This window comes from Lepidochelys kempii, chromosome 2, assembly GCF_965140285.1.
Source record: "Lepidochelys kempii isolate rLepKem1 chromosome 2, rLepKem1.hap1, whole genome shotgun sequence".
NCBI lineage: Eukaryota > Metazoa > Chordata > Testudines > Cheloniidae > Lepidochelys > Lepidochelys kempii.
The window spans coordinates 46,718,006-46,743,085 of NC_136381.1; the positions used below are offsets into that span (position 1 = coordinate 46,718,006).

At 41.8% G+C, this 25,080-nt stretch overlaps 2 protein-coding genes across 4 annotated transcripts in view; one reads left to right on the forward strand and one right to left on the reverse strand.

Annotated features, from left to right (window-relative positions):
- Nucleotides 1–2,454, forward strand: part of NBN (nibrin) — a 64,130-nt gene extending 61,676 nt beyond the window's left edge. For both annotated transcript variants that reach the window (XM_073330621.2, XM_073330622.2), the window contains one exon: nucleotides 426–2,454. In XM_073330621.2, the coding sequence (XP_073186722.2) occupies nucleotides 426–456 (31 nt within the window). In that variant the 3' untranslated portion in view covers nucleotides 457–2,454. The remainder of the gene's footprint in view (nucleotides 1–425) is intronic.
- OSGIN2 (oxidative stress induced growth inhibitor family member 2) overlaps nucleotides 203–25,080 on the reverse strand; it is a 40,636-nt gene continuing 15,758 nt past the window's right edge. For both annotated transcript variants that reach the window (XM_073330623.2, XM_073330624.2), the window contains exons 5-7: nucleotides 17,255–17,346; nucleotides 10,007–12,108; nucleotides 203–6,822 (exon numbers count right to left, since the gene is read on the reverse strand). In XM_073330623.2, the coding sequence (XP_073186724.1) occupies nucleotides 11,055–12,108; nucleotides 17,255–17,346 (1,146 nt within the window). In that variant the 3' untranslated portion in view covers nucleotides 203–6,822; nucleotides 10,007–11,054. The remainder of the gene's footprint in view (nucleotides 6,823–10,006; nucleotides 12,109–17,254; nucleotides 17,347–25,080) is intronic.

Genomic DNA, 25,080 nt, shown 5'->3' on the forward strand with positions numbered 1-25,080 from the left:
CACTGTCGGTAACTTCATTGTTATTGAGAGGAAGTCCTTTCAGTATTAGCCTATGAAAATTCTTGTAGCAAGAAATAGCTTTCATGGTGAAATGTGTCTACAGATTTTCATTTGATTGCAATATTAAAGCATCTAAAAATCCCAGAAGGTAGTAAGTTACCTTTAACAAAAACTACTCACAAATTCTAGAAATGGCACACAGTTCAGGTGTAACTCTCTTTATTTTACTGGCAATAAAAAACGTCAAGAGGCTGAACGTCCTCAACATCTGTTGACTTAGGTGGGAGTAGAGGGTACTCCTGACCCTATCAGAAAAGGAAATGTCAACTTTTAACTGTTTAAATCAAACATTTTAGCTTTGAATATCTGAAATAAATAGTTGGTATCTGTTTACTTATAACATTTTTCCCCCCCTCTTACTGCAGATATGATCCTAATGTGAAAAGGAGAAGATAAATTCAAGAGAATTTACAATGAACCTACAGCAAAATCTTGATACCCTGGTTGCTGGTTCCAGTGTACAATATATATGGGAAGTCTAAATTACCTGTAAGAGTTGTTTTAAGTCCTGCTTTTATTAAAGGAAAACAGAACCAGTTTTACATTGTTGTGGCATTTAGAGAGTCCACATGTCTGGTTTCAAGACTTTAAACTCATTTGCTTTAAAGCAGTGCTATAGTACAACTTTCTAGATATTTACGGCTTCACTTCAAGCTTTCTTCTGTTGGTTTGAGATACACTTCTGCTATTACTCTATTGTTCTGAAAAAAGACCCGGTTAATTTGTTTAGCTTTTTGTATAACAGTAATAATTTGCTGTACAATAGGGCTCAAAGCACAAATACATAAACTACATAAAACAGACATAGTGGGGGGCAGTAACCTCATTTTCTGACTCTGAATAAATTGGGCAGTCTTCAGAATGCTGCTGCCATCCACAGACCTCTTAAGTTTCTTTGAATACATCTAATGCTGTGCACCATGTGAATAAAAAGTTAACCAGACCTGTTAACCACAAGTCAAATCATGGCTAGCAGGTTCTAGATGAGCTTTCCTTCACCTGGTGTGGAGAGAGATTTTATTCTGAGCATACTAACAACAATGCTGTTTACCAGTTGGATAACATAGGTGTCAGAATAAAATCCCTGTCTATAGTGGGCAGGAAAGTTTTAGAATTCTGCCCTCCACAATGATATTTACTGCTGTGGCTACTATTTCAAACTTAATATGGACAGAGTCATAGGTAATATTTAAAATAAAACCTTGCATCACATTAAAAGAGGCTTACAAAATTTCACTTTAAATAACAGAGCCAGTTCTGTTGCAGAAATGCATACAGGTGCTGAAGTTAAGTTACCTTAAGTTTAAGGGGAATTTGTTTGTTTTAAACCACTGTAGGTAGTTTACAGTGTTGTTGTAGCCATGAGAGGTGGGGGTGAGGTAATCTCTTTCACCAACAGAAGTTGGTCCAATAAAAGACAAGCTTTTGAGCTACACAAAGTTTTGCTTCTTTCCCAGAGTTCTGTGTAGCTCAAAACCTTGTCTCTCACCAACAGACATTGGTCCAATAAGAGAAATTCCATGTGTTAGCAAGATGGTTACTGCCACCTTGAAATGATCAATGTACGTTACAGCTGTCGTATGTAGCCAGCTATCAAACATACATTTATTTTTACATGGCAAGTAGTCAGAGGTTTTTTTTAAACACCCAGATACTGCTTTTTCGTAACAGGCTTGATCTAGATTCCAATATATAACTTTGTCAGCAATAGTCAGTGCTCTCACAAGAGTGGCAGTTATGTGATGAGCCATTATGAATACAGTATACCCTACGAGTCTGGCTCTTAGATCTCTCATTCACTGGTTGGGGTGAAGGCCTAACATAAATCCTTGACTTCTCAAATTGTTAAACAGTCTGCTGCTATTTTCAAAGTTGGTGTCTTCAAAGCTGAGGAGAGCCTGAGCTTTTCAGTATTGGCATGTACCAAATTAATAAGTGAAGTTACTGTACTGTTTTATAATGAAAATACTCATTTTAAACAAAACTTTAATGAAATCAGATCACCTCAAATATCCATTTTTAAACTTTCATCATTTGTTCTGTTCCAGTAGGAATAAGAGTTGTATCAATGAGTTTGAAATAATACAAAGAATCAAAACCTGCTTACCTATTTATTGGGACCATTTGTGTTAAGTCATCATAAGCACTAGGAATCTTTTCAAAACCCACTTCACCTCTATTTCTATAATCTCAGTAAGCACTACTAACAAATTAAAAGTATATAATGTATAGGCCCTAGTGCTTCAAGTTAAAGCACTTGTTAAGGGAACTATTCCCATGTGTAAATGTACTCATATGTGGCCGCAGTATTTGGCTTATAAAGAAGACACAGCTCTTTCACATGGTGAGGAAAAAGGTATGTGATGAAATTGAGAAGGCTTTTTTTTTTTTTTTTACACACACATCTCCATCATTCACAAATGGCTTGCACACATCTTCCTCAGGACAGATACAGCTCAAGCACGTTGAAGAGAATGCTAAGAATTGCTCAACCTGCCAGTAGCTCTGCATGTTCAGGGAGCCTGATTTTACTGATTTATTTTGTGGCTGTAATGAGCATTCATCCCTTTTTCTATTCCTCTTCTGGGAAAGTTTCCTTCTGCACAGGTTACTTATCTTCGAATGAGGAGAAATGCCATTTCTTGACTCCTTGTCCAAACAGAAAGGGGCTCTGTCCAAGAAAAATAAGCAGAAGTCCTCCAAAAGCCACAAGACGACAACTTCATTCTCTGTATGGGAAGGGGGATGCTTGTGAACCAAGGAAGAGAGAGAATAATTATTCTTGACAAAGTTGAGGTGATGAAGAAAAGGTTATCAATGGGAGCAGTGGTAGTCAGGATATCTCAGCTCTGCCCCCGACCTGCTAGGGGACCTTGGTCAAGTCCATGCATTGCTCTGTGCCTCAGTTTCCCTACCTGTGAAACAGGGCTAATGGCCCAGATTCATAAAGGCATTTAGATACTTAAGTCCAAAATTTTAGGCACCATTGGTATTCTGCAAAGGCCCCAGTCACCTGCCATCTAACCTAGTAGGAGCCTAAATGCTGACACCACATTGTGGATTGGACTCCTAACTCAAGTTGAGCTCCAAAGCAGGATTCTCAAAGCTATCTTGCTACCAGGGCCTGATCCCATGGGCTCTGAGCACACTTAAGACCTGATACCTGTCACTAAAGACAACTGGAAGCATGCATAATTCAGAGCACGAACTTGAAGCCAGGTGAATGCCCTAACCACGAGGCTATAGGTTATTCTGAAGTGAGTCTCAATCTCTCATGTCAAGAGCTGTTCTTGTATAAATAAATATTCATTAGGTCACAGAGAGAGACTGACTATAGCCCATTGGTAAGGGCACTCACTTGGGATGTGGGAGACTCAGATTCAAGTCCCTGCTCCAATGAATATTTAATTACATATACAGTAGAACTGCTCCAATAGGAGAGAGTCCTAGCCCAGCAGTTACTCAGCTGGGAAGCGGGATGTGCTCTGGAGCAGTTTTTTGAACGCAGTTCTCCCACATCCTAGGTGAGTGCTTCGATGACCAGCAGACAGTGCGTCATCAAAAAATTTCAAAACGGTTTGTGCTCTCCCCCATCCCTCCTCAGGCAGTCTAGTGCTTGTGCTGCACTTCCCCTCCACCTCTCCATGCGGTCTGGCAGGCATCTCGGGTCTTAGACATGATTGCCAGCAGGCCCTTATCACCCACTTGCTACCACTAAGGTTTCTTGGCTGTTCTCTAGCCTTTTCATCTGCTCCCGGGACCCCATCCCATCCCACTTCTCACCCTCTTTGGCTCCATTCTCACTTTTCTTCCCTGCACAATATAAGCATCCTTTAGTCTCCATCTTAAACACCACAACCTTGACCTCACTTGCCTTTCCAATTATTGCCCAAACTCCCAAACTGAGTCAACCACATTTTCAATCATTTCCTGAAATACCCATCTTCTACCCTCTTCATTCCACTGTTCTCTTCCTGGACAAAGGAAGCTTCTGCTCCATCTTCACTCTCCTTTTGACACTTTATGACCATCTAGTATTTGAAATCGTGTTAACCATTGGCTTCCATGGCTCTCCTTTGCTACTATGTTTATTCCCTTCAGCATGTTGTTTGCTGGGTCTTTCTTCCCCTTCCCCTCTCTTTCAGTAGCTGTTTTCCACATATCTGTCCTTTGTGCTCCACAGCCTGGATGAAATGTCTAGGCAGTCTTACCCACTTTCATAGGCTCTGACCACCATCTTTGTGCTTATGACTCAATTATGTGCCTCACTACTCAGGACCTATTCCACATCTTGGCTCAGTAGTACTCAACCAGCGGTACGTATGCCCCTGTCGGTACTCAGAGGTATTCAGGAGGTACATCAACTCATCTAGATATTTGCCTAGTTTTACAACAGGCTACATAAAAAGCATTAGTGAAGTCAGTACAAACTAAAATGTCAGAATTATTTGTTTATACTGCTCTGTACAATATACACTGAAATGTTAGTACAATATTTATATTCCAATTTTATAATTGTATGGTAGAAATGAGAAAGTGAGCAATTTTTCAGTAATAGTGTGCAGTGACACTTTGTATTTTTATGTCTGATTTTGTAAGCAAGTAGTTTTTAAGTGAGATGAAACTTGGGGTTATGCAAGACAAATCAGACTCTTAAAGGGGTATAGTAGTCTGGAAAGATTGAGAATCACTGTCTTGGCTGATCTGGTAACTTAAATTGAACATGGCAAAGACCGAGCTCCATTGTTCCTGCCAACATCCAAGACTTTCGACACTTCCCTCTCTGAACCCTTGTAATCAAGCTATATTCAAATCTTGAAATTTCTGCATTTCAATATCTTTAAGAACCAACCTTTTCCTTGTTCAGATTGTCAAACCTCTTGTTTAATCTCATATCTTAACTATTGGAACCACCTCCTCTCTAACTTTAACTACACCCACCTTGGGTCCATTCAGAACACTGCTGCCAAGCTGTTTCCTAGTTGATCCTGGCACTATGCTTCAAATCCTTCCTCTGGCTCCCCTTTTTCCACTATATCGAAGACAAACATTTGGTCCTTACCTTCAAAGCCCTTATCTATGTAGGTGCTTTTGAAAATTTTACCCCTCGTCTTTCATCTCTGTCCTTAACCACTCTCAAGCATCATCAACACCAACTGGCTCCACAGGCAATCAATAAGCCAAATGGAATGGGTCTTCTACTCCAGACAGAGCTAGCGCAGCCCCAGGCAGACCTGTCTGCAAGCTGACAAAAAGCTAAAGGGATTAATATTTTTCCAGAGAGAACTCAGATTCCTCTGGGATGCATATTCTGTCACATCAGTGGTCACAATCTTTGCTATGCATTTTCCACATTCCTCCAAGACACAACACAGTACAAAAATAAAAGGTGGATGGGACAGTAATTCTAGTAGCATATATCAGCTATGGTAGCCCTCCTTTTTGGTCTCACCGCTTCCCCTCTGACCTGGGCTTAATATTTTTCCCTCTGTCTCTAAGCTGTTATCTGACTTAAGATATTCTGGACAAATTATCTTTACATTGCACTCATCTAGAAAGAAAGTCTTGGCACAAAGAAATTTTTCTAAGGGGAGGAATAAAGAATAGCCCCAGGGATGCTGGCTACTATTCAACTGTTGCATGAAGATCTGTCCATAGGTCTCAGCTTTAACTCCTTGAAGGTGCAACTTTCTGCCCTCAGTGTTTTAAATCCAGATCTTCCTTGGCCTCTATCATCCTCAAACTTGCCAAACCTCTTAAAGCCCTTCTCACAATTTCCCCTGCAAGGACCAGAATGACATCTTCAAGACCATTACTTGGACTCCATTTGAATGCTAATGTCAACAAAGCCTTGCTTTCTCTGTCAAAACATATTTCAGTTGCCATCACTTTAGAGTCCCAGATAGTATAGCTCTTTCAAGTAAGACACTTTTTCCTCTTTCAGGAAGGCAAAACAGTTCTTAAACAGTCTCCCAGTTTTATTCCAAATGCTCCTTCTCTCCCCAGTTGAGGTAATGTGCTCCCATTTGTCAGCTCAGTTCAAAAACAGCCACAAGTAGTACCGAGAAACTCTTCCACGTTGTTTTTTGTTCTAAATACAAAGTTTAACAAGTCTTTTGCAGCTTCAGGAACCAGATGGATTCACTGTTACATAGTAGAAAATGCAAGGCTTCCAGAAATGCAGCATCCAAAGACATCTAGGCTTATTTGCATGGAGCATGGCCACATGCTGGTCAGAACTTCAGCCTTAGTAGGGAGAGCAATGTAAGTCTGCACTATAGTAGTCTCTCCACTTTTGCCAGATCTACAAACTCAGTTTGCAAGCATCTGCAGAGACCTCCTTCAGGAGGGCGATACTCCTGTCTCTGGTCCCAATTTAAACCCTCCAGGGTCATAGGGGAATCTTTCCTAGGTCATCTTTCCTACTTTCTCTCCCTATTGTTCCTCACTGCTCATTTCTTGCCATCAGTGAAGACCATCGAGAAGAATGCCAATTGTCTTTCTTCCAGTTATGATTACACTAAATCATCCTATCCAGCTGTATTCAGTTTACTTATCTTAGAGCAGGTTCCCAGTAAATAGATTCCATTTTCTCCCCTTAGGGTGACAGATCTAAAAAAACCAAACAAAACTAATCTCAAAGCTGGGTTGAACGATTACATTTAGGATTTAAATTTTCTACAACTTCGGATGAACTCTTCTAGTGGGTTGCCAGGTGAGTAGGTCCAGCATTCCCTTCAAAGCACATGAACTGCTACTGGTCTGTAGAGAAAGAGGGTGCAATTCAGTCAGGATTAGTGGGCACAACATTTATAATGTAACACACCAACCTGTGGAACTCAGTGCCTTAGGTGAACACCTTGGTAAGATTCAGGAGAAGATTACATATTGTAGCTGAATAAAGAATTCTGCAATTACTCTCTAGTATAAAAGCTTTAGCCACATGTCAGACCTCACGTTTCAAGTTATAAGCCAATCTGCTAGACCCCAAAAGAAACTCTCCCCATGGTTTATTATTACACAAGTGCCTTTCTTTAAACAATTACCACTGTTAAACAGGCACGTAGTAAGTGCACCATTAGTCAGGTCTGGTATGGCAATTCTGAGGTTGAACTCCAAGATACTTTCAGGGATCAAATTATTTTAAAAACTTCATGGCTATAATTTAGCCTGGCGATATACTCAGTATTGCTTTGGATTATAACCTATTTCTGAACCAAAGGCAACCATAAAAATATAAATTTCATTGCTACACAATCCAGGTTAGTGCTACCTTATTTTACAAATTGATAATAAAATTGCAGTTAACTAAGTCCAGGTCTTCTGAAAATACCAAATATTAGTCTGCATAATTGACAGTTGACAGCTTTTTCATCGGGTGAAAAAAAGCCAGTTGCAAATATAAAACTAGCAGCTCCTAGCATAAAAGGGAAGATTTCTCAGTACTGCTTCAACCAGTAAAAAGGCTTATTTACACACTGGCGAGGTAACATTTATTCTTCAAATTCATACTGAATACTGCTACTCTGTCTAGCCTATTGACCTGCACGCAAACCTTAGTTGAATGCTTAAGAACACTGGCAGGAATGGAAGAGATCACTGCTAACTCTTTGGGAGGTGCTGCAAACCTAGAGCAATGGATACCAATATAAGACCCTCAGTAAAAAGCTCTGCAATTAACTCTTGTCATCATATTAAGTGTTTATAATATCTAAGTAGCTGCTGCAGCTAAAGATGGGACTAGTCTGTCTTCTACATTTTTTTGCTTTTGTGATTAAGTCAGTCCCTTTGTCCCATTTAATTATTAAACTAGAAGTACATGAAAAATCAAATTTGTGCATGAATGATGGGAATGCTTTTTATAATCTGTAATGTTATTTTGTAAGTTATCTACCATAAATGTCTGAAACACCTCCAATTTTGGATTTGCCTCACCGCCATGCAAAAGTATTGCAAGTTTGTTACAAGTGCAATTAGGTTCTTTAATAAAATCTTTAGCTCATACCTAATGTATGCGACTTATGTAATAAAATCAAAATCTCTTAATTAGATAACTATGAATTAGGTATCAGTTTTAAACTATAGTTACACAAGTTCTGCTAAAATGATGGGGAAAGATTATACTTGTCTACTGTGTCTGCTTATGCAAAAAAAACACCAATTGAAACCAATTATTCACATAGCTCTTTGTTTTCTAGATACAAAAAGTAGTTAATAGTTTATGGAAATACTAATGAAACAAGAAATGGCTAAATTCAAATCATGTGGGCATGACTGGGAACAAAAGCAATTATTTAAAAATTTTTCCTTGTTTTATTCACATTGTTTATGCTATTGAATTTTATAAATTGCTTAAGTTTGTAAACTACACAACTAGGTTTTTAAAATGTAGATTCCTTAGCCTTCAATTGAAAATACTATGGTTTGAATGCCTGTGCCTCACTTTTCCCTCACTTCCCTTATGCAAAAGTCCAGATCCTACGTAACTATACTAACAAGCCTAAAGGTTTGCAGGATCAAGCCCCAAGTTTATTAGTAAGCACAGACAGACTGGACACTATCCAATCTATTTGTGCGTATTACTAAATTAATGCAACTCAAGAGGCACATGGTTGGGATCACAGAATATGTATATCACCCATTATACAGTCTTGAAGTATAAGTTATCAAGGGTCTTTTCTGTATTCTGTTCAGGTTCTTATATCTTGTCCATCATTGTGATCTTTTTGGGGTTCGAGCTTCATTTTATTCATGTACATAAAGGCCTTTTTAGTCCAAAACTATCATTATATACTCCACAATACACTTAAGAGCAGACACTAATGAACTGAATTAGACAACATGTCTTCTACCACATTAGATTTGAGTTCAAGTGCCTGGTAATGGATTAAACTAAAACTGAACACCTATCCAAAGAGGGTACACATGAGTACTTAACTAGTTCTGAAAATTATTATTTAGAAACTTTGTTTATTGTTTGCCCCAGCTACAGTGAGTAACATTGGGTTGTGTCTATAGTAGTTTATCTAAATACTTGGGCTTGAGACTCTAGGTCAGGGATGGGTAAACTTTTTGGCCTGAGTGCCACATTGGGGTTGCGAAAATGTATGGAGGGCTGTGCCTTCCCAAAAGCCTTGTCCCACCCCCTATCTGCCCCCTGCCCCTGAATGCCCCCCTCAGAACCCCCGACCCATCTAACCCCTCCTGCTCCTTGTCCCCTGACCGCCCCTCCCGGGATCCCTGCCCCTAACTACCCCATGGGACCCCGCTCCCTGTCCCCTAACTGCCCCGAACCCTATCCACACCCCCACCCCCAAGCAGGCCCCCCGGGACTCCCACGCCCTATCCAACCTGCCCTGTTCCCCGTCCCCTGACCACCACCCCCTGAACCTCCACCCATCCAACTGCCCTGTCTCCTGACTGCCCCAACCCCTATCCACCTCCTCAGGACGCCCCCTGCTCCCTGACTGCCCCCGGGACCCCTTTCCCTTATCCAACTCCCCCGCTCCCTGTCCCCTTACCATGCTGCTCAGAGCAGCAGGAGCTCACAGCCCTGCCGCCCAGCCGGAGCCAGCCACGCTGCCCAACAAGAGCGGCAGGCCAGAGCACTCATGGCACGGCACGCTGAGGCTGCAGGGGAAAGGCCAGGGGCTAGTCTCCCCAGCCGGAAGCTGAAGGGCTGGGCAGGAGGGTCCCATGGGCCATAGTTTGCCCACCTCTGCTCTAGGTGTCACCTTAGAGAGACCAGAAGTGTGAAATTTAGTATGTGCCCATTTGCAATCTTGAGTTTGCATCCTTGTCACTCCCATAAGCAGAGAATGATGATTTTCCAAGAACATTTCTATACAGGCTCAGTCATTTGTGTATGGTGACAGTTTTAGACCATGGCTTTTAAAAAAGAAATATGAGTGGTTAGAGACATCCAAGTTGTAATGTTAAGCATTACCTTAGAAAAGAGCAGGAGCCAGTGCTTGGACTTAGTAAGGGAAGATGGGAGTGTCTGCTCTCTATCTCCACCTGATAAGAGATCCTATTCAGTCTTCTTTAGCGGTATTGTGAGAAAAATTGTTTACAGGTTTTACAGTTACTTCTCAACAATATTTCCTTTTCAAACAGATTTTTTTTCAAAAGTAAATTAGGTATTCACTATCTTGACACTGTCGTAAGAGCACTTACATCAGCACTTTATTATTTTACTGTAAACCAGAATATTCTTGGAAAGTTACATAGCAGTGTAATAGAGAATAGATCTCTATAAAATCCCTATATTATGGTCCTTATGCACTTATGGAAGTGTAGGCATACACTTGACAAAAACATTAGTGGATTGTCAAATTAGCAACTAAGCTTAAAGGAATGCTGTTCTCTCTTTTATCCCAGTACCAAATTATGATGGATCTGGTTTAACTGTTAAGCCAATCTTTTTCTACTTGTAGAAATCCTCTTCATTTCTTGTAAAGACTGCTTTACTAAGGGCTAAATAAACGTTTATACAAATGCCAGTATTACTATGGCAAAATAAATATAATCCTTGTTCAAAATACACACACTTGCTTTGAGACCAAAGATCATCACAAGGAAAGCTTTCTGCTCTTACAACTTAACTTTGATTTATACTTTCACGATAAGTATATTTTGTGTGGTGAAATACTAAGAAGAAAAGGCAGTGCTAGGGCAGACGTTCTCTTTCCAGAGCATAAAGTGTGCTCTTTCCTTGGAGCAAGAGACCACAGGCAAGTCAATGTAAGTTAGTCTCATTTGCTGTCTATCTGGAAGAAATTCCAGTTGGGGGACAGAGCACTTAAAACAGCAGACCACACTTCCGTCTTTTGAAAGGGGTGAAGTAGTGTAGTGTCAGCATCCTCTACCAGGCAATACAAGCATGACTTGTATACATAACAAAAAAGAGGCTACTAATGAATTTAGCTGTCAATGTGTTGCTTGTTAGAGTATGCCTGCAATTCCATATATGAAAGTTTATATGACCGCATGTTTTAGGGGACCCCATCCCCACCGCCGCCTCTTTCAACAATTAGTTGATGTTTCTTCTTTTGTCTTGTAGCCAAACATCGTGCAATGCCCAGTGCACCTCCTTTTAAAAACCGTACAAAATTGTCTCCAACCAGTGGGCCTAATGCAAAAAGATTGGCTTCCTTAGTGCACTCGTAAGTATATGGATCAATCTCAATAGGATTACCCTTGCATGTGATTGGCTGGTTTGGGCTATGACCTATCCCCTGACCATGGTCCTTTAGAAAGAACAAATTAGGGTGAGAACCTATCAGTACTAAGGCTACGGAGAACTTGAAGATTTTCTTCAATCCAGAGGCACTCTGTAGGACACATTTCATGTCTGGCTTGAAGGAAAGTACACGGTGCTCAGGAAAACTGGTGTAAGCAGAATGCAGATTAGAGTCCACAGCATGTGACTGAGTACACATCATATGATAGACCTTATGGTATTCAGGATAAAGCTTTTTAGGCAGCTGTTTGAAAATTAAACTTGGATCAGTAACCCTTCTACGAAAAACATGAATTACAGGGATGTTATTGTTGTAAGCACACAGTACTGCGTCAGCTGCTGAGAGTCCAGCACCCACGATTAAGACAGGGTCTACTTTCCCACGTAGTTTTCCTTTGCTGATGGCAGCTCCAAAGTCAGACATGGAATGAAACACAAAAGGAAATTCTTCTCCTTCAACCTGTAGTCGGCCAGGAGAATCAAAAGTTCCAGTCGCAAGAGCCACATTCTCAGCAAAGAGGCAGAAGGGCACCTGAGAGCCATCTGTTGTTCTCTGATAACCTCTGACTTCCCAATTTCTCTTGATCAGTGATGACTGTACATCTTCCTTTTCCATTTGCAAATGCTGTGTTGAAATATCTTCACTCGCTTGGCTTTCATCTTCGTCATCCTGTTCTCGGTAAAGTCTTGAAACAGATGTTATGTAAGCATTGTCTCTGAAGTTCTTCTGGAGGCCCATGACTTTAACATACTGTTTATAATAACAAGCTATTTCTTCTGGCATAACTCTGTCACTCTTTATACTTCTGAAACAAAAACAAAAGGCTTCCAGTTAACATTTATGCTCCAATGGATGGGTCAAACATCACATTTGAAATATTGAATGTACACATTCAAATTTAAGCAGGATTGACTCAGACCTTCACTCTCAACATAACTACACTGAGTTCAATATGTTTTATTGTATGGAGTTTGAAGACAAGACTGTAAACTGCTCTTTTGATGTCTGAGAGACAAGGGGGTGAGGTAATATCTTTTATTAGACTCACTTCTGTTGGTGAGAGAGACAAGCTCTTGAGCTATACAGAGCTCGTCTTCATGTCTAGGAAAGGTACTGAGAGTGTCACAGCTAAATACAAAGGCTTCTCTACACTGGCACGCTAGATCAGCACTGGTGCGATCGATGCAGCGACATCAATTTAATGGGTCTGGTGAAGACACAATAAGTCAATGGTAGAGCGCTCTCCCATTGACTTCAGTACTCCACCTCCCCGAAAGGCAAGTCAGCAGGAGAGCATCTCCCGCTGACATGGCACGGTGTAGATACCGCATTGGGTCAACGTAAGCTACGTCATGCAGAGGGGTGATTTTTTCTCACCCCCGAGGGACGTAACTTACAATGACTTAAATGGCAATGCAGACCAGTCTCAAGACTGAACAGATACTTTAGCATAAGTAGTTAGCACATATTCTAAGGGACTATTCAATGTGAAGTTGTCTGTTAACACCCCTGTAGTCATAGGACGAAAAGAGGAATTAGTGGGTTACACATTGTTGTAAAAAGCTATAAATCCAGTGTCTTTACTGAGAACAGGATTTTTAGTGTCTAGCAAAATTATGAATTTAACCTCCCAGGATCATCTTTTGAAAGTGTTGTAGAGGTTTCCTTTGAGGATGCAGGCTGACAGGTCAGACAGAGTGATCAACTTGTGAAATGTGTTCACGCACAGATGACAGGGTAGTTTTATCATTTTCCTGTGAGAGTTCATTCGAGAGTGTAGTGATTGTCTGGTTTCACCCACATGGTTGTTATTGAGGCATTGACTGCACTGGATGATGGATACCACCCATGATATGCATGTGTAGGACCCATGGATCTTGAAAGGTGTGTTGTGGGGGGTGTTGATAATTGTAGCCGTGGAAATATTTCTTCCTCACCCACCTTCTCTCTCTCTCTCTCTCTCTAATATCCTGGGACTGACATGGCTACAACAACACTGCATACAACTTTTGATTTCTGGTATACAAGACAAGACAAGTTTGAAGAAAATTAGTTCTTTAATTTTAAAGATGGTAGGCAACTTGAAATTTTCATGGCTTTTTTTGAGTAAATTAAAAATTAGTCATTAGATCATCTGAAATAAGAGAACAGCTAACTCAGTTCATAATTTTTAACATAACTGAAATGATTTTCTTCCAACTTGGTACGTTTTGTAGATCTCATTAAGACTTCAAATCAAATTTGAAGGTTGTGCTATAAAACTATATAAATTCCAGTTTGTTATATGTTAAGACAATTTATAAGATTACATTTTAAAGCCTAAATACCAGATGTCAGAGCTGGGTAAGCTTTCAACCTAAACTCTGACTTGAGCACCTGATTTCTCAACCCTAACTGTGCATTAAGGGTAGTGTTTTGCATAAACTATATAAAGAACATAAGACCATAAGAATGGCCATATTGGGTCAGATCAAAGGTTCATCCACACCAGTATCCTGTCTACTGACAGTGGCCAATGCCAGGTGCCCCAGAGGGAGTGAACCTAACAGGTAATGATCAAGTGATCTCTCTCCTGCCATCCATCTCCACCCTCTGACAAACAGAGACTAGGGACACCATTCCTTATCCATCCTGGCTAATAGCCATTAATGGACTTAACCTCCATGAATTTATCCAGTTCTCTTTTAAACCCTGTTATAGTCCTAGCCTTCACAACCTCCTCAGGCAAGGAGTTCCACAGGCTGACTGTGCGCTAAGTGAAGAAGAACTTCCTTTTATTTGTTTTAAACCTGCTGCCCATTAATTTCATTTGGTGGCCTCTAGTTCTTATATTAGGGGAACAAGTAAAACTTTTCCTTATTCATTTTCTCCACATCACTCATGACTTTATATACCTCTATCATATCCCCCCTTAGTCTCCTCTTTTCCAAGATGAAAAGTCCTAGCCTCTTTAATCTCTCCTCATATGGGACCTGTTCCAAACCCCTAATCATTTTAGTTGCCCCTTTCTGAACCTTTTCTAATGCCAGTATAACTTTTTTGAGATGAGGGGACCACATCTGTATACAGTATTCAAGATGTGGGCATACCATGGATTTATATAAGGGCGTTGACATCTTCAGAGAACTATTCACGATGACTCCAAGAACTTTCTCTTGATTAATTGTAGCTAAATTAGCCCCCATCATATTGTATGTATAGTTGGGGTTATTTTTTCCAATGTGCATTACTTTACATTTATCCACATGAAATTTCATTTGCCATTTTGTTGCCCAATCACTTAGTTTTGTGAGATCTTTTTGAAGTTCTTCACAGTCTGCTTTTGTCATATATATATTATTTATTTTCCACGTTTATTTAAATTGAGAGATTTTGATTTAAGTAAGAACGTAATGGCTCAGGCCAAAAGCTGCATTTTTCTCTGCGCAGTGTTGAGCCCTCAGTCAGTGTAACATAATCCTGCACTTACCCCACTGGTAAAAGTTCTTAAAACTAGTGCACTACGAAAGGGTTAATTTTATCTCCTCATAGTGTCGTACAAACACTAACCAATCCTTACAACACCTGCAGTAGGTAGGAAGGCAAGTATTAGCTCAATTTTATGAGGAAATTGACATTGTTACTCAGTGTGGGGCTATGTAAGTCAGGGGCAGAGCTGAGGTTAGAACTCAAGAACTGTGGACTCATAGGCTACACTTGCACACCAATCTGTCTCAGATTATTTGGTTTCTAGGACTAACTTCTCCCTCATCCAAGAAAAAGTATTCAGGTATCTTTATGAAGGCTCTCTTAGGATCCATGTATATAGTTAATTACAAGGGAAAGAAAAAAAAACCCGAACACCTACACTAGAAGAACTTTAAAGTTGCAATCTCAAGCATACAAAAGTTAAAAATGCCAAAAATAAGGTTTCTCAAGCAACCATAATTTGTCATCTTCTGCATCTGCATGATGTAATTAAAGATTCTATTATCTTATTTTTTCCACACAACCACTGCCTCACTCAGTATACAAGATGAATGGTGCTCATTGAATGGCAATTGTTCAATATTTCTTTTTAATCTTCCTCATTCTGTGTGAACCCAACCTTTTGCTGCTGTTTTTAATAATTAGGGCCCTACCAAAGTCACAGTACATTTTGGTCAATTTCACAGTCATAAGACTTTTAAAATAGTAAATTTAATGATTTCAACTATTTAAATCTGAAATTTCACAGTGTTATAATTATAGGGGTCCAGACTCAAAAAGGAGTTGTGGGGGAAGGGTTGCAAGGTTATTGTGGGAGGGGTTGTGGTACTACTACCCTTACTTCTGCGCTTCTTCAGAGCAGGGTAAATGGAAAGCGGCGGCAGCTGGCCGGGAACTCTGAAGGCAGAGCTGCCGCCAGCAGCAACACAGAAGTAAGGATGGCATGGTATGGTATTGCCACCCTTACTTCTGTGCTGCTCAGTCAGCAGCTGCCACTCTCTGACCGCCCAGCTGTGAAGGCAGCAGCACAGAAGTAAGGGTGGCATGGTATGCTATTGCCACACTTACTTCTGCGCAGCTGCTGGCGTGGCACTGCCTTCAGAAGTGGGCACCCAGCCAACAGTCACCACTCTCCGGCCGCCCAGCAGTGCCACGATCCCCCCTAAAATAACCTGTGACTCCCCTGCAACTGCCTTTTTGGTCAGGACCCTCAATTTGAGAAATTCTGGTCTCCAACGTGAAATTGGTATAGTGTAAGGTTAAAGCACACAAAAGACCAGATTTCATGGGGGGAGACCAGATTTCATGGTCCGTGATGCGTTTTTTGTGGCCGTGAATTTGGTAGGGCCCTATCTATCTTACGGTGTATTAAATTCAAGCTTCTCAGCCTCACCTATTAGCCCCCACCAAAGTTTTCCCCCCACCTACATAGCTGATCTAATTTCTCTTGGTATCCCCTTCCCCTACCATTCCCTCTTCTGCTTCTTATGCTCTTTCCAACTCTTAGTCCTACGTTCAGTTCTTATTCCCACTCTTTTGTGCTCTTTCATGCTGCCTTCTATAACTATAAGTCTCCTTTTCCTCATCACTCTCTTTCTTCAAATCTTTCCTTAAAACCTCTTCAAACAGATTTATCATCACAATTAATAATTCTTACATGTTCTATCTATGAGCCCAATCTTGAAAACACAACTGTGCAGTGTTTATTCCCATGAGTAACTGCATTGATTTCATAGTAGTAAGCACTTTAACACAGTAGCACTTGTAGGACTTGTTTATAAGCATAGCATGAATTAAGTGTGCTAGAAAGTGCTCTTTAATTAAAAAACAAGGCTGTAGATGTTGTTTAAGATAGTACTATATTAAGGTTCAATTTTTAAGATGAGGATTTTAAACAGCACAGTGTAACTACTCCAAATACTATATGAATCACTTAAGCATTGGGATGATTGATGCTTCAGAAATGTCTACAAAATCCAATCCATTTTTTAATATATCATTTGGCTCATATTTTATAATGGGCACTAGTAACTAATATATTTGTTTGGAACAACTGCTCAGATCCACTTTAAAGTGGCCCTGAAATTCCATTATGTAAACTTCTGAGACAAAGAGAGGTTTAAAAGAAAAATACAAGAGTGACTAATTTCATTTTTGGCATAATAGCAGGAGAAAACAAGTGCACTTGTTAAAAACTTTCAGTCAGAGACCTTGAATAACAAGATTAAATACAAAGCAAGTTTACCAATTTGCTTTATGTACACAAGTTTATAATGAAAAAAATTTTCAGGCGAAACTATAATGACCAGTTTCCACTTTGTTAAATAAAGTGTACTATTGTCTAAGGCACTCAAGGAAGGAGAAGTGCCACTGTAACTATTAAAACTATTACCTAGCAGTTGTCAATTTTTTAAAAAAAATGTTCTATTTACTGCAGTCACATTTTCTGCATCTATCACTTTAAAAAACTTAAGTGTCTTTACCTGCGTTTACCAGCTGCCCAATCCTTAAACTTCAGTCCTGGTAACTCCATCCAGTCTCCAAAACTGATTGTCAATATAGAATCTTCCATAGTCTATGGGAGGGGGGAAAAAATCAAACTAAATGAATCAGGTAAATTTTAATATTTTTTTTATATGAATACATTTATTCTAAACATTATTAAAGTGGTTCCACTGCACTTATCCAGAAATAAAAAGGATGACGATGTATCAGTACGTGGACTGCAAATAAAACAAGATTTCATATTACAATTAGGAAATAAAGTATGCAGTCTGATCATGGGGTGATAAACTTTGATAAATTTAATGGAGAAAAGCAGACGAATTACAGATGAGGAAAGTATACCTGGAAAGGAAAATAAAAGCAACGTATTGCAAGCATGGAATAAAAGTAAGAAAAACAACAAGTTCTGGGAGGCCAATAAAATATGGAAAACAAAGTCCTAAATCTTTAGGTAAGTAGTGCCTGTTATCCACCAAGCAAAGGACAGGTGGAAAACAAAAGGGGGGTGGTAGAGAGCACCACTACAATATATCACATGTTCAAAACTTTAATGACTAAGACAATTAACAGGCTCAACACAGTGGATAAGGTCAGAAGTCCCACAGTTAAGGGGAAATTTGGGTTCCTAACGATGAGGGAAACTGGATTACAAACTGTAAACCTCATCCTACTCCCATCAAAATCAACAGAAAAAAAACTTTCAATGGGTGCTAATCAGACTCTGTACAGGATATACATACAAGGAAAAAAATATTACAGCAAAAAAAATCAACAGAAAATAATGGCCAAGTATAAAAAGGGATCCTATTACCTAAAAGGGTGGAGCATTAGATGTGTTGAACATGATAAGATTCAGAAGAAACTGTGGAAATACAGAGGACTAGCAGAGAAGCCTCTGTTTCCCCTCCCACCATTTATCTATCTTGCGTATTAAGGTTGTAAGCGCCTTGGGGGTAGAGCTTGTCTTTTACTATGTGTTTGTACAATGCGTAGAACGCTGGGGCCCTCAACATCAGATGGGGCTTCTAGATGCTACTGTAATACAAATACTAAAAAATAAGAAACCTCTCAGATAAACAGAATGAGATAAAAATCAGTTCTACATGGCAATCTTATAGAATGACATTGGAAGATGGACTCTCCTTTCTGCGTACTCGAGAGAGATCAGCTTCAGAGCATTACTCAGTTGGAAAAGTGTTCTACATATATTTTTATTTGCCCCATTGAAGAAAGCGTATTGCATGGCTCTGGGAAGCAAAATCATCTTTTTAGTGTCTAACCTGCACAATCCTTAATCAGGAAGTGTGCAAGGACTCAATGTGTTTTAGAATGGAGGAACAGTGGAGAAATATATGCAATGAATTTATGAGACAGATGTGGTTTGGCCGTTATTATGGATAAATATACGGATACATCAAAACAACGGGGTAGAAACAGCAACTTTTATAATGTTAGGATGCGAGAAAGGTGTTGCAAAACTGTTTAAGGATGTCCCTGAAAAAACAAGCACCTTGTCTTCCCTTTCAACCGCACTGCTCCTCCTACATACATACTATTGCCAAGGGTTACCATTTTGTAAGATCGTTTTCAACAGTTATTTCCACTTTATTTACAAAAATAAGATCATGAAAGTTGAAATTAATTCAAGTGGTGGCTAATGAAGATAAGTGAGTCCACATTTAGGCGTAATAACCTTTTGCACTTCTACAGTGCCCTCCATAAAAGGATGAGTGTTTTGAGAAACAGATCCCAAATAAGCAAAGAAGAAACAATGTAAGGCACTACCATCATTAGAGTTTAGATCAGAGGTGGGCAAACTATGGCCCACGGGATGCTCCTGCCCAGCCCCTGAACTCCTGGCCCGGGAGGCTCATCCCTGGCCCCTCCCCTCCCCCTGTTGTTCAAGGCACTGGTTCACACCATTTGATGTCCTGTCCCAGCTTGAGCCAATCCCTGATGCTTAAGAGGGGGCAAACAAAAAAACCAGCCCCAACCCAGAATATTTAATTTGGCTAACTGTGCATTAGGGGGGGGAAAATTCCCTCCTGATCCCTGCAGGTGAATGACTGAAGCCAGGGACTTGATTATACTCAGTCTTAATATAGAGCTGTAAATATTATGAGCATATTAAGGGCAATGCAGAGCTCCCGTTCTCCCTATGGCCCATGAAGGGAGAGAATGAAAAGAAGGATTCAGACTCCAATACCAGAAGGAACCACCACAACCGTCCAGGCCGACCCCCTGCATACTTAGGCCATAGAATTCCTCCCAGAAGATGGATTAAAGCATGTATTTTAGAAAGATATCTAATCTCATTATAAAGACCTCAAGCAATCCTGAGTCCACCACCTTCCCAGTAAGATGTCCTGATATTCAAACACTTTTACTGCCAGGAAAATGCATCTTATTTCAACACTGAATCTGTCTAATTACAACTTCCAGCCACTGGATCTTTGTTATGCCTTAGTCAACAGGTTTGAAAAGCCTCCCACATTATTAGATACATTTTCCACACATAAGTACCTAGACAGAGTGAGATAAGATGAATAGGTTGAACACCTTTAACTTTATATCCTAAATCTCACTTTCTAGTCCCTGGATTATTTTTGTGGCCCTTCTTTGAACTCTTTCCAGTATTTCCACATCCTTCTTGAAGCGCAGACACCAGAATTAACCAATGCTGTGCACAAAGGCAAGAACGCTTCCCTTTTTCTACTTGATAGCCCCCTTTTTATACGTCCAAAAATCACATTAGCCCTTTTCACCAGAGCATTTTACTGAGATCTCATATTGAGGCGATTATCTACAATGACCCTCCTAAAAGCTTTTCCAAGTCACTGCTTTCCAAGACACAGTCTCCCATCCTCTGGGCATAGCCTGCATTCTTTGTTCCCAGGTGTAGTACCTTGTAGTACCTTAAAATAAAATATATTTTATTGGATTGTGACTATTTAACCAGGCAATTCAGCTCACTCTGTAACAGTAACATGCCCTTCTCATTATTTAGTACTCCACTAATGTGTGTGTCTTCTGCAAACCTAACCGCCAAAGATTTTATATCATCGTTTAGATCACTGATAAAATATTAGATAGCTATGAACTAAGAACAGTTCCCTGGAGAACCTGGTTAGAAACAGGGTCCATCACTGATGACTCCAATAAAAACTACACATTGAGATTTATCAGTGAGCCAGTTTGTAATCCATCTAATGTGTGTCCTGTTAGTTTCATATCATGCATATTTTTAAATCAAAATGTCACATGGATTTCTCCAAGGCATTTGACTTAATACCAAGTATACTATATCAACACATTTGCCTTTATCAACAAGACCTGTAATCTTGTTTAAAAAAAAAAAAGACAACAGGTTTGTTTGGCAAGATCTACCTTCCATAAAACCATGCTGACCGGCATGAATTATATTTTTAACTTCAAATTCTTTGTTAACCATTCCATGATTTTAGCTGTGATCACAAGATCACCTTGGGTGGAGAGAGTACTGAATTGATGGTTGGTGGTGTGTACACATGCATGAAATTTGCTATGTTGCTTAGACACAAGAACACCATCGCATCCCTGAATGTAAACAGATTAATTAGTTAATGGGTTCTACAGTATCCTAAAAAAAATGAGGTGAGATATGGAAAAGAGTCTTAATAAAATAAAAGTTATCAAGCCATATTTACTAGCAAAATAATATAGCCAGCAGGCAAGTTCCCTGTTGAACTAAAGATGAGCATTTCTTGTTCCTCTTCTGTTAAAATTTGCTTCCTGGCACAGAATTCAGAATAAACAGAGTGCTACAAGTCTGATAATGAACAGGTTACCACAATCAATGATAACGAAATATCAGCCCATCAATTTTATCTGCCCTGAGCAATTAGGTTGCTGCTAGCAGTAGTTCCTAAACTGTGATCTGTGGACACAAGTGGTCTGGAGCTGCTTGTGGTTTATGAAGAGCTGGCTGTTTGCATGGGCTGACGCTCTTATTGTTTCTAGCTGCTAAACTGCATTACAGAGATAGAAAAAATATATATGAAATACATGTAAAAGTAATGTTAGTAAAATAAGAAATTGCTATAGCTGACCTAGGAATGTTTTGCAATTGCTAGCGGAAGAGGAAGTGGGTCATATCACAGCACGTGAGCAGGGAAGTGGTCAGCAAGACATTTACTCTATTAGTGATCTAGGTTATAAAAAGTTTTGATGATCTCTCTAACAGATATGTCAAACATAGGTATATGTTTGAGAGTACTGTATCAAATTTATAAATGTTATCTATACCTCTGCAAGCCAGGCAATGCTGGCTGGCTGGGGAGGGTTACCAAGCTCTATCTAGGGCAGGGGTGAGCTAAGTATGGCCTGTGAGCTGCATCCGGGCCACCAGCCATTTTAATCTGGTCTCAAGCTCCCGCTGGGAAGCAGGGTCTGGGGCTTGCCTCGCTTCGATCAGGGTTGGGACTGCTCCGCACGGCTCCCGGAAGTGGCAGCATGTCCCCTCTCCAGCTCCTATGTGTAGGGGCAGCCAGGGGCCCTCCACTCAGCAAGCTGCCCCCCCCCCCAGCACTGCCCCCGCAGCGCCCATTGGCTGGGAACCGGGGCCAATGGGAGCTGCAGGGGCAGTGCCTGCGGACAGGACAGCACGCAGCAGATCTGCCTGGCTGCGCCTCCAAGTAGGAGTCAGAGGGGGGACATGCCACTGCTTCCGGGAACCACCTGAGATAAGCGCCGCCAGGAGCCTGTACTCCCGAGCTCCCCGCATGCACCCCAACCCTCTGCCCCAGCCCTGATCCCCCTCCCGCCCTTCGAACCCCTGGGTCCCAGCCCAGAGCACCCTCCTGCACCCCAAACGCCTTATCCTCAGCCCCACCCCAGAGCCCGCACCCCCAGCCAGAGCCCTCACCCCACCCCCCATGCGCACCCCCCTACCCCAGCCTGGAGCCCCCTCCCGCACCCTGAACTCATTTCTGGCCCCACCCCAGAGCACGCACCCCCAGCCGGAGCTCTCACCCCCTCCTGCACCCCAACCCCAATTTCAGGAGCATTCATGCACTGCCATACAATTTCCATACCAAAAAGCCCATCCCTGATCTAGGAACTAGAATCAAGGTGAGGGGGAATTACTGCAGATCCTGGGACAGGTAAATAAATCAAGAGAAGTACCACCCCGTGGGGTGAATTGCATATACTGATACAGATCAGGTTCAAGAGACCCAGGAAACAAAGAAAGACCTTGTGGTATAAAAAGCCAGCATGAACTGACTGGGGGAAGGGGTGCATTTTTATCCAGCAAACTGACGTGACTTTTTAACCAAGAGGGGAAAAAACTCCGCTGAAGGGTTTGAAGAACTGATAAGGTCTCTACAGAAAAGATGAGAGATACCTAGTAAGCTGAAGCACGCATTTAGACTTTTTGTTGCTTAGGATAGGTTTTCTCTGTAATGCTTCTGTCCTAAAAATAAACATACTGTGCTCTGCATAAGGCTGTTTGGTCACTGGTGAACCAGTGTCTTCACCCTTGAGAGAGCAAGTGTGAAACTGCAGATGCTCAGCTGGGTCAGACCTGCTGGGATAATCACTGAATTGCCAGGGGCTTCAATCTAAAGCCCTGGTCTGGAGGGTGTAGCCAGACAGCCAGCCCCCCCCCCCCCCCCCACTCAGACCAGCATTGCTGGAAACACAGGAGGAAGCCGGAACAGGGCACTTAACATATATTCCAGCACAGCCTTTGAAGCTGTGAAAGCACAGGTGTGCTGCTACAATGTGCCTCTGGGAACAGATAGGACGATTAAGCTCACAGCAGGCAGAGGCCCTGTGACAGACATGGCTCTTAGCCCCTACTAAATAGCGTGATGCACACACACCAACATCCTAGGTGGGAAAATATTTACCCTGATAAAAGAAATGTCCAGTAGTTGAAACTTATTGTTTCTCTCCCTTGCAAGTGTAAACTATTCTTGCGAAAGCTGGCGTCACCCCGACAGACCAGCCCCAATTTGGCATAAGAAAGGAGAAAGAGAATAAAGGAGTACAGAGGTATAAGTAGGGGACCTACAGCACCATGATTTTTGAGTGCTTTTCACTATCTATCTGCTGGTCAGATAAGTGACAGCCTCCCAAGGCTTCTGCAGCTAAGAGGGTCCCTACAGCTTGTCCCTTATTAGTCTTTCCGTGGAATTGAGTGACCGATCCTGGCGTGGCACCGCTGGAATCGAGAGATGCAAGGAGGGTAAGCAGCACCCACACCTGATCTCCTATCTTTAGTGTACACATATTTTGAATTAGAGCTCTATACTTTGTTTTCTTTCTTTGGGATTGTGGCTTCAGTTTTGTAACTTGTTTGTGTGTGTAACATCTCTACATTTAAATAAGTAGGCACTAGCAATTTTGTAACCACATGATTAGAATCTAGCTTAATAAATTTTGGTAACCATTTGTGCATAAGCCTGACTTGTTTTCTCTGGTTTACTGTAAAGCAGCCAACACAATTAAAGAACCTCAGCCGTTTTGGCTCTAAAGCCTGGCCATTAGGTGAGAGTACTAAGAGCCTAGCGTTGAGTTGTGCCGCCTCCACGGGGCAAACTCTTGGGGCACCTGTCAGTCAATCCTGGCTGCCCGCTGCGAAGGAGCTCTGAGCTCTAGCAGTTAAAGTCACGGGTGGTTAGGACCTTGGGGCATCCGTCAGCCTAGCCCGGGCTGCCCGCCGCGAAGGGACAGTGCGTCCTAGCGGTTAAAGTCACGGATGGTATAAACGGGCATAGCTGGCACCTCACCAAACATCCTTGGTCGTCGGCTAACAGAGGGAGAGGAATGTAGGGCCCTGCCCAGAGAGAGGTGACTGTTAGAGGCCCAGCACCTAAGGGGGCATTCCTTGAGCAGATCACCGACGGGGCCAGAGGTGCAGCTACCTGAAATTATGACAGTGGTAGTGGAACAAGCATCAGCCACAGCCCTGTCTTTAGGTAGCCTATATTGCTTCTTCCATCTGCTGCAGTCCTTGCCATCTGCTGATGACTAAGGCTGTGACTTTGTCAGGGAGGTCACGGATTCCTTGACTTTCCGTTTCCTTTATGATTTCTGAAGCAGTTGGGGCTGCCTGAGTAGCTCCTGGGCCAATCACACTGACTGCTGCTGGGGCAATCTCAGGCCATACCACCCCCACAGCAGCAGCAGGAGGAGTGTGGGAGGGGGTTCAGGGTGGCACTTACCTTGGGGGAGCTCCCTGGAAGCAGCAACATGTCCCTCCCTCAACTGGTAGCTCTGCGCGCTGCCTCCGCCCACAGGCACCACCCCCACAGCTTCCATTGGCCGCAGTTCCCGGACAATGGGGGCTGCGGAGCTGGCAGCACGTGGAGCTAGGAGCGTAGGGAGGGACAGATCGCCGCTTTTGAGAAGCTGGGTAGGAAACCTGCCAGCCCTGCCAACCCTCCTCCCCCTGCCCCCAGCACTAGCTCCTCTGATCACCCCCTGTGCACTCGTGGTGCCCCATGCTGCCACCCCAGCCAACGCTTCCCAGGCTGCCCCCCCCATGCAAACCCCTGGGCCACCCACTCTGAACTGCCCTTCTCCCCACCCCCCAGCATCCACAGCCCCCCAAGTGCATCTACAGCACGCCCAAGATTTAGTCAAGAGTATAGTACAAGTCACAGGTAGGTCATGGGCTGTGAATTTTTGTTTACTGCCCATGACCGGTCCATGACTTTTATTAAAAATACCCGAGACTAAAATGTAGCCTTACTGATGACACAGAAAGCATCCTCCATAAAAGCTAGGGCTGCCCTTTACAGTAGGCGTTTTCAAAGAT